At 34.5% G+C, this 14,203-nt stretch overlaps 2 protein-coding genes across 2 annotated transcripts; both read right to left on the bottom strand.

Moving 5' to 3' along the window:
* Positions 1–3,925: 3,925 nt before the first annotated feature.
* On the bottom strand, positions 3,926–8,828 carry LOC133866762 (serpin-ZX-like). The gene is made up of 2 exons (XM_062303393.1): positions 8,314–8,828; positions 3,926–4,963 (listed from the first exon to the last, which is right to left on the bottom strand). Exons 1-2 carry the CDS (start codon positions 8,701–8,703, stop codon positions 4,181–4,183), a joined length of 1,173 nt encoding a protein of 390 aa, XP_062159377.1. The 5' UTR covers positions 8,704–8,828; the 3' UTR covers positions 3,926–4,180.
* Positions 8,829–10,242: 1,414 nt separating this feature from the next.
* Positions 10,243–12,358, bottom strand: LOC133866961 (serpin-ZX-like). The gene is made up of 2 exons (XM_062303628.1): positions 11,879–12,358; positions 10,243–11,203 (listed from the first exon to the last, which is right to left on the bottom strand). Exons 1-2 carry the CDS (start codon positions 12,269–12,271, stop codon positions 10,322–10,324), a joined length of 1,275 nt encoding a protein of 424 aa, XP_062159612.1. The 5' UTR covers positions 12,272–12,358; the 3' UTR covers positions 10,243–10,321.
* Between the last annotated feature and the right edge of the window lie 1,845 nt (positions 12,359–14,203).

Raw genomic sequence — 14,203 nt, forward strand, 5'->3', positions numbered from 1 at the left:
TTACAAATTCGTAAGTGAAATATATACAAAAATTTAATATATATATATATAAAAGTTATGCGGATACGGTTATTATTAGCATCCGCGTACCATAAATCAGCTATTTGCGTTCCTATTTGTGGATAGTGATTTTTACTATCTACATTCGCATGTACAAATAGCAGATACAAACGATTAATATTTGCCAATATATACACCCTAGACAGAATTGTATGATAATTAAAAATACATGGCCTTCAATCGGGAAGAATGAGATATAAAAGGAAGGTAAACACTAATTAATGGTCCGTTTGGATGTTGAATTCGAATATTATTCGAATTTACTATGCGAATTACGAAGATTGATTTTATGAGGTAAAATTTAAAATTTTTTTAAAAAATTAAATTAAATATAATTTATTTTAAAAAAAATTAAAATATTATTCTGAATACTATTCAAAACAAACACACTAAGGTCTCTTCTTCTCTTCCATGAAAAAGATATTTTCCTAAATCTCTTGAAAACTTTCAGTCGGCTGGTCACCTCAACTAGTCTCTAAATTTGTTTTCTTCGTGTTTGCAGGTACCCTTCGCCGAAGATATATATTAAACGGGGATGTGATTAACGAGTATGTCATACGATATGATGAAGGTGCATGGAAAAAGTTTCAGGTTGGCTGGAGGTCTAATCAAATCCTAATCCCCAAATTTTCTTGCTACTTGTCATTACTCTTTTCTCTTTTTTCGTCGTGTCTTTTGATCTTTTCGTTAATATATTAAATAATTTCAATAAAGACCTATATGAAAAGTTGCGTTGAAAAAGTTTCAGGTTGGCCGGAGGTCTAATCAAATCCTGATCCCAAATCTCTCCGTTCAAACTTATCGTAAATTTTAAGTTTGTTTGGTAAAGACATATATAAAACAGAATAATGAGTTGTTAATTTTAGAATTAGTAAAAGGTAATGATATGATATAAAATAAAAAAAATTATATAAAAAAATAAAAAAAATTTGTATTATAGTGAATTTTTTTATTTAAATAATAATAAAAAATTATTAATATAATATAAAAAGTAAGAATGTTTTAATGTTGATCAATAGTAAAAAATATAAAAAAAAAAAAAAAAAATACATAAACAATTGCTGTAATGTATTGTCCTATATTATTGCTCGACAAACATGCCAGAGATTCCGATAAATTTGAAAGGTGAGAATTTGGGATCAGGATTTGATTAGACCTCTATTACACAATTTACATTCAACGTCAAAATCATTGTCTAGCTATAATTGCATTCTCTTTTACCCTAGCTCTTTCACTTTTGGGCGATTCAGGTGCCCTCACTTGACTCCCTATGCTCTACCACATTACTAGTTCTTCCTTCTTTTGGTGGATCGAGTGAGTAATTAAGCCAGTTTGGGATTGAAAGTATGAAAGGGTTTTTCAGAAAAAAAAAAAAAAAAAAAGTTTTATTTTCAAGTTTCTTCGTTTTAAGCTTTGTTAGAGTTTGTTTGGAATTTGTTGGGAAATTGAACTTTTGTCTTAAAAAAAAAAAAAAAAAAAAAAGTCTGAAATAGCTTTTTTAAAAATAAATTTTATTTTCAAGCTATTCTCAAAACGTACTTTTAAGCTTTCTTTTAGAGCAAACAAGTAAAAATAAAAAATAAAAAAAAAGACCCATTTTTGTTTGGCATTTTTTTTGTGTTAAAAATAATTTTTAAACTCTTTAACGCAATCTCAAATAAATTCTAAAACCCTTTCAAAGTTTTTGATAAAAAAATCGACTCTAAAATTAAAATTAATATATATATATATATATAATCACACTTAAATTTGTACCCCTCGACCACAAAACTATTGAGCCGGCCTTGACTCTGACCTAACAAGCTTTGTTATACTCGATTGTCCTTTCCACCACCGAAAGTTTTGGCACTTCATTTCACTATTTTGTCCTTAACGTAAATGATCAAATTGTTCTCTTATATTGGGAGAGACCAAAAAAAAAACACTGAAAATGACTTCCACTTTGTATTGAGTTTGGATTGATGCTGCAGGCAGAAGATAAGAGTTTTACCTTTCGCCTCTCTCTGGCAGATGAGGATGAAATTCTGTCAAAATTACTGTCTATAAAGCATTAATATCTAAAAGAAAATGTTTTGTTTCTTTTTTTTTTTTTTTTTTTTTTGCATGTCTTTTCTTTATCTTTGTGTAAGAGCTATGTAAATTCACCATTAATTACTATCTATATGGACTTGACAAACAATCTATCAATATCTCCCCCATGAACCCTTGGACCCCATCTATTATTGTTGAGCAATATCACCGGACCTCACGTCCATCTCATAACATGAATATGATATAATTAAATTTAAGGTAAAACTTATTCTTAAAAATTAAATTATAAGGGAAAAATACTTAAGAGCTTATATATATATATACATAATTAAAATTACATTTAAGTCGGTTAGAACTTAGATTAGTAACAGAATAGTTGTTTTTGCTGCAAATTAAGAAACAGTTGTAATTAATTAAGGCTGCCACAAATTTTACAAACGGATTGATAATCTAATAGAGTTTACCCCGAACATATATATGTTTGGTTTTCTGATCGAGTACTTGTTCAAGCTGCTTAGCATCAATCTTCCTTAGGCATCCTGGAAAACAATTTCTGAACTTGGTCTGCATGCAGATCAATAACGTTGGTCTTTTCATATATTTTTGTTCTAACGATTTGTTGCAGTGGTGCTAATTGTAAATTTGGAGCAAAACCGGTGTGCTTTATTTGGCAGGAGATCTAGAGACTACTGGGCAGCCGTTGAAAGATTCAAAATTTCGCGCCAGGCCAGCCATGTGAAAGCCCCATGCAAAGCATGGGACAACTCATGACAAAGATAACTACAAGTCAACTATATAACACTTCATTTAATTAACTAATCGCATGGATTCCCGTTAAATAAATTAAGGTTGTTGAATAGGTTGTTAAGTACGTTAAATATATAATGTACTAAAATACGTAGCCAAAAAAATATAAACATGCATTACCTCAGCAGCACCAAAATAACCTTTTGTAGATAGATGTCTTAATTCTTATGACCTATGCCCAATAATATAAAACACAAAGACAATTTGAAGGTCTTATTTAATTATTCTTCTCATCAAAGAAAAAAGAAATCAATTCTAATTATGATTACACAAATAATTTTTTATTTTGAATAAGTTAGCATAAACCTTTTGATTTGTGTTTAATAAGGATGTTAGATTGATTGCAATGAATTGTTTGTATTGTATATAATATAGGCAGTTCACCGGACCCTTGAAGAAATATAAAAATATAGGCAAGTTGCAGTCGATCCCTTCGTCCAAAACCCTTGCAGGTGTAAAAGTTGCAACCAACCTGGGAATGAGTAGATCGAGTCATGAACTCATTTTTTTTAATCTATTTTTGTTTGATAACTATTGTCTATTTCTGCTCTTGAAGATACTTGGGATTAATTAATTAAACAAGTCATTTTTTGTAGTAACTTTTTTATCCAACTTCCAAGATTCGTTATATGGTTATAAAAAAACATTAAATAAATATGGTGTACCTGACTCTCAGATCAGAAACATGTGCCTCATAAAAGTGAAAGTGTACAAACGAATATTCTTATTATAACATCCCTCCAAAAAAAAAAAAAAAAAAAAAGCTTATTATAACAAAAAAAAGAAAAAAATGGTTATTTTTTACTGCTACTACTTGGAAGTACATGGACAGATCCAAGCCCCCAAAAAATAAACACTAGCACAAAATCTTCCCTTGGCTACGAGTTTCATGGGCCTGCAAATAGAGCAATTTTATTGCACGAGATTAGAGTCCAGATAGGTTACCACAAATGATCACGATAAATAAAGCCATCCCAACAACAAAGAACATTCACCACATGGACACAAATACAAAAGATATGGAATCTAACTGTCAAAACCATAGAGCTTACATTTTACTAATCATTCAAAGAAAGAAGGAAAAAAAGAAAGAAAAATCACAATGTAGCTGATGATGATTTTTTTAAGTACAACACGTGAGGCAATCACGTTAAACCACAGTGGGCTTTTCTCTGATGATAGTAAAATACATCGCATTAACAAAGACAGTAATTAATTATGATGGTCTCATGCTTGTTAGGTTTCATCTACCTACCCATTTTCCCCAGCATGATGTATTCATTCAGCCTGCAAGAGGATTGAGCACATGTCCAATAAACAGCACCGACCCAGTCAAATCTTCTCTGATTAGAAACAAAAATGGGTGGTCAGCCACAAAGTCTATCTTTTCATTGAGGGGCAGGCCTCTCAGTGATATAACAGCGGCAGAAGCAGCTGCAGCTTCTGTTCCTTCTTCATTAACTTCAATGAAAGATTTATGGAAGATGCTTGAAACATATAGGTTCTGACCTACTTGTGAGTCAACCATTTCTGTCAAATCTCCTTCAGCAGAGAAAGGCAACACCAGTCCTAATCCCTTCATGATATTGGAAGCTTCAAACCCAAAAGATATCTTAAACCTTGGGAGCCTAAAGTCACCCACTTCTATTTCTTGGTGTGGAAGGTGGCGATCCAAGAAACTAGATTCAGAACCCACTTTCTCTACCAGAGCTGGCAACCCATCTTTTGGGTCTGGAAGAAAGAAGTACATGGTAAAGCGGCGCTTATCCTCACCTTGTTTATAAGGAAGTCCAAGAACTTTGAAACCATCAAAGGAGCTAACAAACTGCTTCTTCTTGCTAATCATGAAGGGCACTTGAACTGAGCTCCCATTGAGAAGGTGGAAATCATATTCTTTTGTTGCTGATGCATCAAACTTCTTATTCCAAGCTCCTTTGAAGTATAGTGCATTTGCAAAGATGAGCCTTGTTGTGTTGTCAACAGACCCAGAAGGAAGAACCTCTTTGATAAGGCCGCTGGTCTCCTTTTCAGCCCACATATTCACTTGACTAGTCACTTCAGCAGCCTTCAACACCACCGACAAAATTAAATACAATACTATTAGTATATTAGTACATTAATACTGAAGAACTAGCTAGTAAATGCTGATGAACATGACAACTAAAAAAAAAGTATCATCACCAACTTATAGAGACTTCAGCTTGGAAATTGAATCAATCCATTATGTAGTCTACCATGCAAAATGAGTTTATTGTTTCTGTGTAGCAGTTTGGCGCACATAAAATGAGTTTATGCATCAAGATCCTCAATATATCTTAATGATGAGAATAATGCATGTCAAAAGAAAAGTAAATAAGGATCCAGAGTTTGTCTAGGCTTAAGAATAGAGCACATATTCATATAAAGAGCACAGTAAGCATTTTGGGTGATCTAGATCTTAGCATAAGAAAAATGAAGACTTCAGCCAGTGTGGTAAGTTACCATATGCTTTTAATAGAACCACCGTAAAGCAGTCTTCATCATATGGGACTGTGAAGACTTCAGCCAGCAAAGTAATTCACAATAAACACAGAAGTTGCCAAATCTTATCGTTTGAAAGACACACACAGATACAGACAAATCCAACCTAGAATAATGTATAAGGTTCTTATCCAATTCATTTCCATTTCAGATATCTGATCAGCTAAATCTGATAATTCAATAGAACAGGACAGTTATGGTCATTCTTTCTTGATCAATTACCAGCATCAATGCATGGAAATATTGAGATAGGATTCCACATGGCCACAAAAGACTATAAACTGGCACTACCACAGGGGTGAGCAAGCAACAAAGAAGTACAACTAGACAAAACTAAACTCCTCATACTATACCATTCACATTTCCCAACTCCTCTGCTACCAATACTCTAATATTTCCATAATCATGTACTCAAAACCTATACTATACATAGGTCCAAGATTAAGAATTCAAAAGATAGAATTCACCTTGAGCCTACAATATTTGAAAGTTACAGACTTCGCTGACAATTATGAACATGTACATTCCTTTATGGGAAAGAAAAGTAATTTCATCTTTTAAAACGGAAAGCCTCTATCCCTTGTAAATCAATCCCATGGCATGGAGAACTAAATAGAGGATTATCAGGTGTTGGAAATTAATGGAACGTCCACATGGGTTAGTAGAGTTAGAATTGTAATTGAGACCTAAGAGTAGCTGAGGTGGTTATTTGATAACTCCCTATCAATTTGGATTGGAATAGAATTCTACTACAATGAATTGATAAATCTCTCTCTACTAGAACTTCTCCCTTCTTAGAACTCTAGTAGAGAGACACTGCGTTGGTTATAAAAGTAATTGTAACCAACGGAACTAAATGTATGATCACATATACACTCATAAAATTGGAAAAAATTGTGTTCCTCTCTCTACATCCATAATCTCAAGAGTAACCATCAAGAACCCTAGAATTTGAAGTGTGAAAATTCTAAGGATACTCTAGTAGTAGCCTCCTAGGTGACGAAGAAGAGCTCTAATTTGTGAGATCGTGCATTGAATGTGAGCTGTAAGACAAACAACAAACCCGACCTGTGGGAGATCCGTTTGGAGCGAGGCATATCGAATAACGCTTGTTTTACATTGGTACCAAAGCCCTCTTATGCTTGTTTGAGGCACACCTTTATTTTATGGCTCATAGCCCGGGCAATTATGTCATTTTCTTTTTTTGATATAATCATGATCAAATTACAGGGTACGAGGTCGAGCATTGCTTTGAGCCACAAGTTCACGAGGGATAAAAGATGCTTGATCTGGTGTTATCAAATAGTTTGGGGCATGGATGAGATAAAATGAGTGATGTGCTATGTTAGTTAGATGGTAACTTAATATAGCACTCCTACCTTATGCCTTCTTGTCAAATCACACGCTTCATTTTCTGTATGAGGAGATGATTGGATGAGATATCAAAAAGAGACAGTTAGTGGATGTGGTGCCTAATGTGCACGAGTGGGAGATGTTGGAAATTAATGGATCGTCCACATGGGTTAGTAGAGTTAGGTGAGATGGTTATTTGATAACTCCCTATCGATTTGGATTGGAATAGAACTCCACTATCATGAGTTGATAAATCTCTCTCTACTAGAACGTCTCTCTCCTTAGAGCTCTAGTAGAGAGACACTACGTTGGTTACGTATGTTTCACATATAATAATAATAATAAAAGAAATGTTCTTCTCTCTACATCTATAATTTCTAGGGTAACCATCAAGAACCCTAGAATTTGAAGTGTGAAAATTATAAGGAGACTCTAGTAGCCTCTTAGGTGACGAAGAAGAGCTCTAGTTCGTGAGATCGTGCAATAGATGTAGGGTGTAAGACAAGCAACAAATCCAACTAGTGAGAGATCCATTTGGAGTGAGGTATATTGTTTTACATATAGTTATGAGGTGTACCTTATCCATTCATCAACACACACATGAGCACTACAAATTACTAATGTAAACTCTATCCAATTTCAAATATACATACATATATATATATATATATATATATATATATATATATATATATATATAATCATTCATTCAATCAATCATGGCATGTAATGGGTTGTTAGATAGAGGAAAAAGCCAAATCCACCACCTAGGGAAATGGGGATAATAGCCATTAAATTCTAGGATACATATATTTCATTTATACGTTTAATGCTTTAACAAAAAATTAACCCAACCAATCACCATAAATCAATTATCATATAAATAATTGCTTCAATTTTGGGTTAATTATCAAAGCTACTGCTAGAAATGTTTTTCAGACTCATGTAATGAGTCTGGGACTATGTAGGATTTGATATGTGTTGTCTTGAGGATACCTTATTGGACATTTGCAATTATTAGTATCTTTTGCATTAATGAAATTGTTCGTTTTGCTTTGTCTTGTGATTTGATTGATACGATATAGAGCACACATTATTAACCTGGCTGAGATCAGTCCACTCAAATAGATGATCACCCTAGCGCTTGAATAGAGAGTTGGATGAGACAAAATGATTTACTTCGGCGCTTAGAAAGCGAGCAAGTAATTATTTTGGCACTTCAGGAACGTGAAACTAAAGTACCCAAATGGGCTCAAGCAACAACATCAAAATCTTATACCGAGAGGTTTTCACTAAAGGTAACTGGATTGAGAGTCCCAAAGAGAGTTTTCTAAACATAAGAGTAACTTTATGTTCATCAAGGTAATACTTGAGGTTCGCACAAGCAGTGTAAATACACCAATATGTAAACATTACCAATATGTAAACATTACCAGGCCCAATTCGTTAACATCTAACAACAAAAACGAAAGCAATTCAACACCCAGAATAAAAAGAACAATAATCTAAACTTAGGAAATAGTTGAATTGAGTTGCGCTGACCTTGGTCTGAAAATCAACTTGATCCAGAGTGGCCTTATAAAAATTGTCCACAACCTGTTTAAAAGAGGGCTTGAGAGAGAGGGACTTGTCGAGCCAAACCCCATTTGCGAAGGACAAGCGCGGCCCACCGCTGGGACTGCCGTCGGCGAGGACCACGGCTACGAGCTGGGAAGAGAGGGAGTTGAGGTGGTCGATGGACTTGGACTTGAGGAACGAGAGCAGCTGGTCCAGGGTGGAGCCCTTGGCCCCCGCCGCGACCAGGCTCAGCACCACCTGGATCGACAGCGGCGAGAACACCAGGTTCGAGTCCTTGCCTTCGCTCAGCAGTAGCCGCTTGGCGATCCCCAAAGCGACGTCGGTTTGGTTGCTGATCGATTCTCGGAGGTCCATTGTTTGTTGCAATCGAAACTCGAAAGCGCGTGTAAGGAGTCGAAGACTCGGAAGGAAATGGAAAGGCGGGCTAAGCTCAACCGACAACGAGAAGATATCCTCTGTTTTAGGAAATGGGGAAAGGCGTAAATCAAACCGACAACGAGATGACGACGTTTAAGGGTAGGCCCAATTTATGACTCTATGGGCTTTCATCCAATTGAGTGCAGCGTAAACTAGAAGCCCGTTGACGGTTGGAGCTAAAGTCCAAGGATAAACAGCCCGAGCAACAACAAAGAAGATTCACCACGTCGACACACAAACAAAATAAACCGTAGAAAATCAAACTGTCGTAACAATAGAGCTTAGAGTTGTACTAACAAGGCCGAATCTAATCAACGCTCATTTCAGCTCCATACAGCTAGACAGGATAGGAGAGAAAGAGACGAACTCTACCCTCTTTCTTTATCCCATCATGAGAAATGATTTCCTTACAATTTTCATATAATTTTTATACAACCCTTTTTCACATTGTGTAAAATTCACATATGAGACCCACATACACGAGTTCCACACAATATGAGAGGAGTTACGTGAAAATTGTGTTAGAATCACTTTCATTCCCTCCTTATCATTGGCAATGTTTGGCAAGTTACAATATAAAGCAAAATCGTGCATTGTCAAAATAATCAACATATAGCATATTTTTGACTCCCCTCATCCTTCTTATTTGGATCTCCATAGCTAGTGTCCTTTTTTGCCAATGGAGACTTCTTGATCCGTATATAATGTCTACTAAGCGTCCATTGCAAGGCACCTCTCTCATCGGACATCGCGGTGACGCTCATTTTTTACAATCTCGATCTAGTCATTATTAATGTCATCCTTCTGGCGATTGGCTACCAAGTTCTCTTATTATCACAGTAGGCATTTTTTTTTTCAGACAATTCATCCATTAGATTGCTTCAAAAATCGCTAATTCTTACACCCTTTTATTGGACTATGACTATGTGCCAAGAAATATTGGGTCTAACCATTTATTTCTCATTCTCAAATGGTTTTTTCTTACACTAACGTTTGTGTTGGTGTCTTTGTTGGAGTGTTTCCTCTCCTCCTAGCATTTTCTTTTCTTTTATTAATGCAATCTCGCTTATAGGTTATGGTGATTTTTTTTACAATAGCAAATTATAACACATTAATGTTTCGTTTATTTTGACGATAAAATACTCTTTATCGGAATATGTGTCAACAAATTCCAATACATCTACCATGATGTATTCGATTAGCTTGCAAGCACTTGGATAAATTTTGAATTTTAAGTAAAATATTTTTTATATTTAAATATTAATCAAATAATACTTATATATTACATTTTTTCTTTAAAATTCATTTAATTAAATAATATTTATATATAAGTTTCTAGATTATAATTTTTCTTTAAATCCATTCTTTTCCTTTTATGAGATGTAAAATTATAATTAAATTTTCATCTTATTCTATTGTTATAAATCATAGATCTCCCAAAGTGGATAAACCAACAACTTAATTATAAAACTGTCATAGAGAGAAATTGAGAATAGAAGCTACAAAGTGTCGAAACACCTACACTGGGAAAAGAAAAAATGCACCCACAATTTAGTTATTTTCTAATATGTAAGGCATTTTTCTTCTTATTGTTGTTGAGATCTTTTCTTTTTCTCTTCCCTTTGGGAGGCAACGAGCTGGCCCTGCCTTCAGGAGGATTGAACACATGTCCAATGAACAGAATCGTCCTAGTGGTATCTTCTCTGATCAGGAACAAAAATGGGTGATCAGCCACAAAGTCTATCTTATCTTCTTTAATGAAGAATGGGCAGCCTCCTCCCACCATCTTTGTGACAGAAGTTGCTGCAGCTTCTGTGCCTTCTTCGTTAACTTCAACGAAGGATTTATGTAAAATACTTGAAACATAGAAGTCCCGACGTCCTACCATTTCTGTTAGATCTGCTTTCGTACTAGAGAAAGGCAACACCAATCCTAATCCCTTTAAAACATTTGAAGCTTCGAACCCAAAAGATATATTAAACCTTGGGATCATGAAGTCGCCCACTTTCTTCTTTTTGTGAGGGATGTGGCGATCCAAGAACCCAGATTCAGAACCCAATTTCTCTACCAGAGCTGGCAACCCATCTTTTGAATCTGGAAGAAACAAGTACATGGAAAAGCGGCGCTTATCCTTAAGGACCTTACCTCGCTTGTAAGGTAGTCTAAGGACTTTGAAACCATCAAAGGCACTAACAAGCTGCCTCTCCTTGCTAGTCATGAATGGCACTTGAACCGAGCTTCCATTAAGAAGGTGGAAATCATCTTCTTTCGTTTTTGATGCGTCAAACTTCTCCTCCCAAGCTCCTTTGAAGTAGAGTGCATTTGCAAGGATGAGTAAGGTTTTGCTGTCAACAGACCCAGGAGGAAGAACCTCTTTGATAAGCCCATTAGTCTTCTTTTCAACCCATGAATTGACTTCACTTGTCACTTCTGCAGCCTTCAACACCACCATCATAGATTCATAATAATAAAAAATAATACTATTATAGAGTTATTAGCTCCATTCTTTAAATATAGAAAAAAATGTCAAATCATAAAAAATTACTATTCTTTATAGATTCTCTAAGCATCGAAAATTTGACGGTGCTTCACAATACATAAAAAAGCTCTTTATTATAATCATAAACTCGATTATCTCACCCCTCTCATCTCATTTCTCTTTTCCTTCTCTTCTCTCACATTGTTTGACCTAAATAATCCCATATGTATAGCGTGCTATGCAAAACAAGTTAATTGAAAGAAAAGTAATACATCGTTCGAGCACTTTTTTCAAGTACAAGCAATTTATCTTTTTGTAGTTTTTTTTTTCCCCTTCCATTTCTTTTGTACTGCTCAGAAAATTAATATATATATATATATATATATACAAGAAATTTACCTCCCCTAATCACAATAATGCCAAAAGAAAAGTCAGACATAAATTTTTTTTTTTTTTTTTTTTTTTTTTTAAAAAAAGTCTGTTTTCATTATAGAAAAATCCCATTATTAATATCAGACGCACATGACAAAATAATAAAAGAACAAAAACCACTTCTCACAAACAACATCAGGCACTGAAAAAGAACAATTATCATATTAACATTACGGAAGAGTTTAGTTCAGTTGCGCTGACCTTGGTCCGAAAATCAACCTGAGCAAGAGAGGCCATATAAACAGTGTCCACGACCTGTTTGAAAGAGGGCCTGAGAGACGCGGACTTGTCGAGCCAAATCCCATTGGCGAAGGACAAGCGCGGCCCACCTCTGGGACTGCCGTCGGCCAAAACCAAGGGTACGAGCTGGGAAGCGAAGGCGTTGAGCTTGTCAATGGACTTGGCCCTGAGGAACGAGAGAAGCTGGTCCAGGGTGCTGCCCTTGGCCCCCGCCGCGACCAGGCTCAGCAACGCTTGGATCGACAGCGGCGAGAACACCAGGTTCGGGTTTTTGCCTTCTTTGCCCTGCAGTAACCGCTTCGCGATCCCCAGAGCGACGTCGCTTTGGCCGACGTTCAATTTTTTAAGGTCCATTGCCGTAGTGGATTGGAAAAGTTAAATTGAGAGGAATAAAATTCCAATTAATCTGTTCGAAACTCCAATATATAAAAGCTTCTTAAAACTTGGGTTAAATATGGAAAGAATCAGTAATCAATCGTCCTACGGTGACTGAGAGTTTATTGGAATAAATACATTAATTAATTGCATTCGATTAGACCGACCTCATTTAATTTAAATAGGGCTTCCTTATTTGAGTGGTACTAATATTATTAATTTCCTTGTTTGTTTTCTAATTGGACACGCTTACATTTATTCTCTCCAAATTTAGAAAAACGTACCAAAAAGAAAATTTATTGGTAAATTTTTTTAAAAAAGAAAAAGAAAAAGGAGGAGACCAACAATTATGCCGTGGGAGTACGATTTTTATTTTTTATTTATTTAAAAAATCAAGAACATAGTTCGTGAGTTATAATAAATATTTTGTGTCACACATGGGTCATGTAATGCGCTTGTTGTATAAGTTAACGGAAAATCCGAACGATTGGACTAAGTAAAAGGGCTAGATGGTTTGAGAAATGACATTATAATTTTTTAAAAAATTTAAGAGAAATATTGTAAATTAAGTTGTAATTTGAAGGGTTAATTATAGTTTTTCCTAAATTTAAATTGGTGTCATCGTACAACATATTAACATGATTATAAATTAAAAAACTAAATTTTAAGATCCAAATAACACAAATATCAAATACCTAAAAATAAAATATCTAAAAGAGTTTTAAGTGATAAACTCAGTGGGGATGGATACATGTAGCATAATATAGGATAGCTTTAATTAATTATGCTATAAACTTTTCAACCCCCCACTCTAAATTCGGACAGTTTCATTCAAATACCAAATAAAAATAAAAATAAAAATAAAGGAAAGGGAAGCGAGAAGAAACTTGCTTCTCTTGCAAGTTTTCTCTCTCAAAAAATCTAAAATCTCTTTCTATGGAATTATGGGAAATCTTAACACGTATTCCTTGTTGGGTCGGATAGGGAATCTCTGGATTTTACCAATAAATTTTCTTTTTGGTACGATCTTAATTACAAGTGGGGGGTAAAATTACGATCTTAATTATTTTAATAGGTGGTAATTATTGATTTTTAATATATTATAATCTTTTAAAGTAATGCTATACATAAGTTTTTTTCTTTTTTCCGACGGTTGACAGATGTTAACGAGTAATTGAAGCTAAAATTTAAAGGATTTATTTGACAAAAACTTGTACAGAACAGGACAGAACAAAATAATAGTTTATTAATTTTGAAATTAGTAAAAAGTGATGATGAAATATAAAAATTTAAAAAAATGTATAGAAAAGTGAAGAATTTTTGATTGTAGTGAATAAAAAATTATTGATGTGATATAAAAAGTAAAAAAATAAAAATATTTTGATGTTGATTAGTATTAAAAAATATAAAAAAAATAAAAAAAATAATTATACGTAGAGTACTCCCACTATTCGGTATTGTACCGTCCTTAACAAACAACCCCATAATTACTGAACACGTACCCTCTCACTTGTTTTGGAGGTAAAAGGGGACGAAGGATTCGGCTTACATCCTGTAGGAAGAATAACCGGATATATATCTGCTGTAGTTTAAATGAACGGCCAGGATTAAAACCCTCATTAAAAGCATTAAAGCCATGTCGTCCTTCTAAATGTGACTAACGCCTAACGGTGAGGTTTAAACAACGTTTGTTGCCAAGCCCAACTTGAAATTTAAACTACGTTTGTTGCAGAGCACCAAGAGAAGAATGATTTAATTAAGTCTTTGAAAATGGTGGCTCCAATCCACCCATTTAATTCTTAGCTTTTATAAGGGGATGACATTGTTAGTTTGTAGCCTGCTGAGACTACAATAGGTTAGATGTTACAGACCGACCCCATTAGGTTGTAGCAGATGTTGAGCAAGTCTGAT

The sequence above is a fragment of the Alnus glutinosa genome, chromosome 4 (assembly GCF_958979055.1).
Source record: "Alnus glutinosa chromosome 4, dhAlnGlut1.1, whole genome shotgun sequence".
NCBI classification, from domain to species: Eukaryota; Viridiplantae; Streptophyta; class Magnoliopsida; order Fagales; family Betulaceae; genus Alnus; species Alnus glutinosa.

What these genes read in the sequence shown, in the direction of transcription:
- LOC133866762 (XM_062303393.1), bottom strand. Translation starts at nt 8,703, where the DNA reads ATGGACCTCCGAGAATCGATCAGCAACCAAACCGACGTCGCTTTGGGG. An exon ending in AAGTTGATTTTCAGACCAAG is followed by an intron (nt 4,964 to 8,313) that starts GTCAGCGCAACT and finishes GTGGTGTTGAAG; the next exon opens with GCTGCTGAAGTGACTAGTCA.
- LOC133866961 (XM_062303628.1), bottom strand. Translation starts at nt 12,271, where the DNA reads ATGGACCTTAAAAAATTGAACGTCGGCCAAAGCGACGTCGCTCTGGGG. An exon ending in AGGTTGATTTTCGGACCAAG is followed by an intron (nt 11,204 to 11,878) that starts GTCAGCGCAACT and finishes GTGGTGTTGAAG; the next exon opens with GCTGCAGAAGTGACAAGTGA.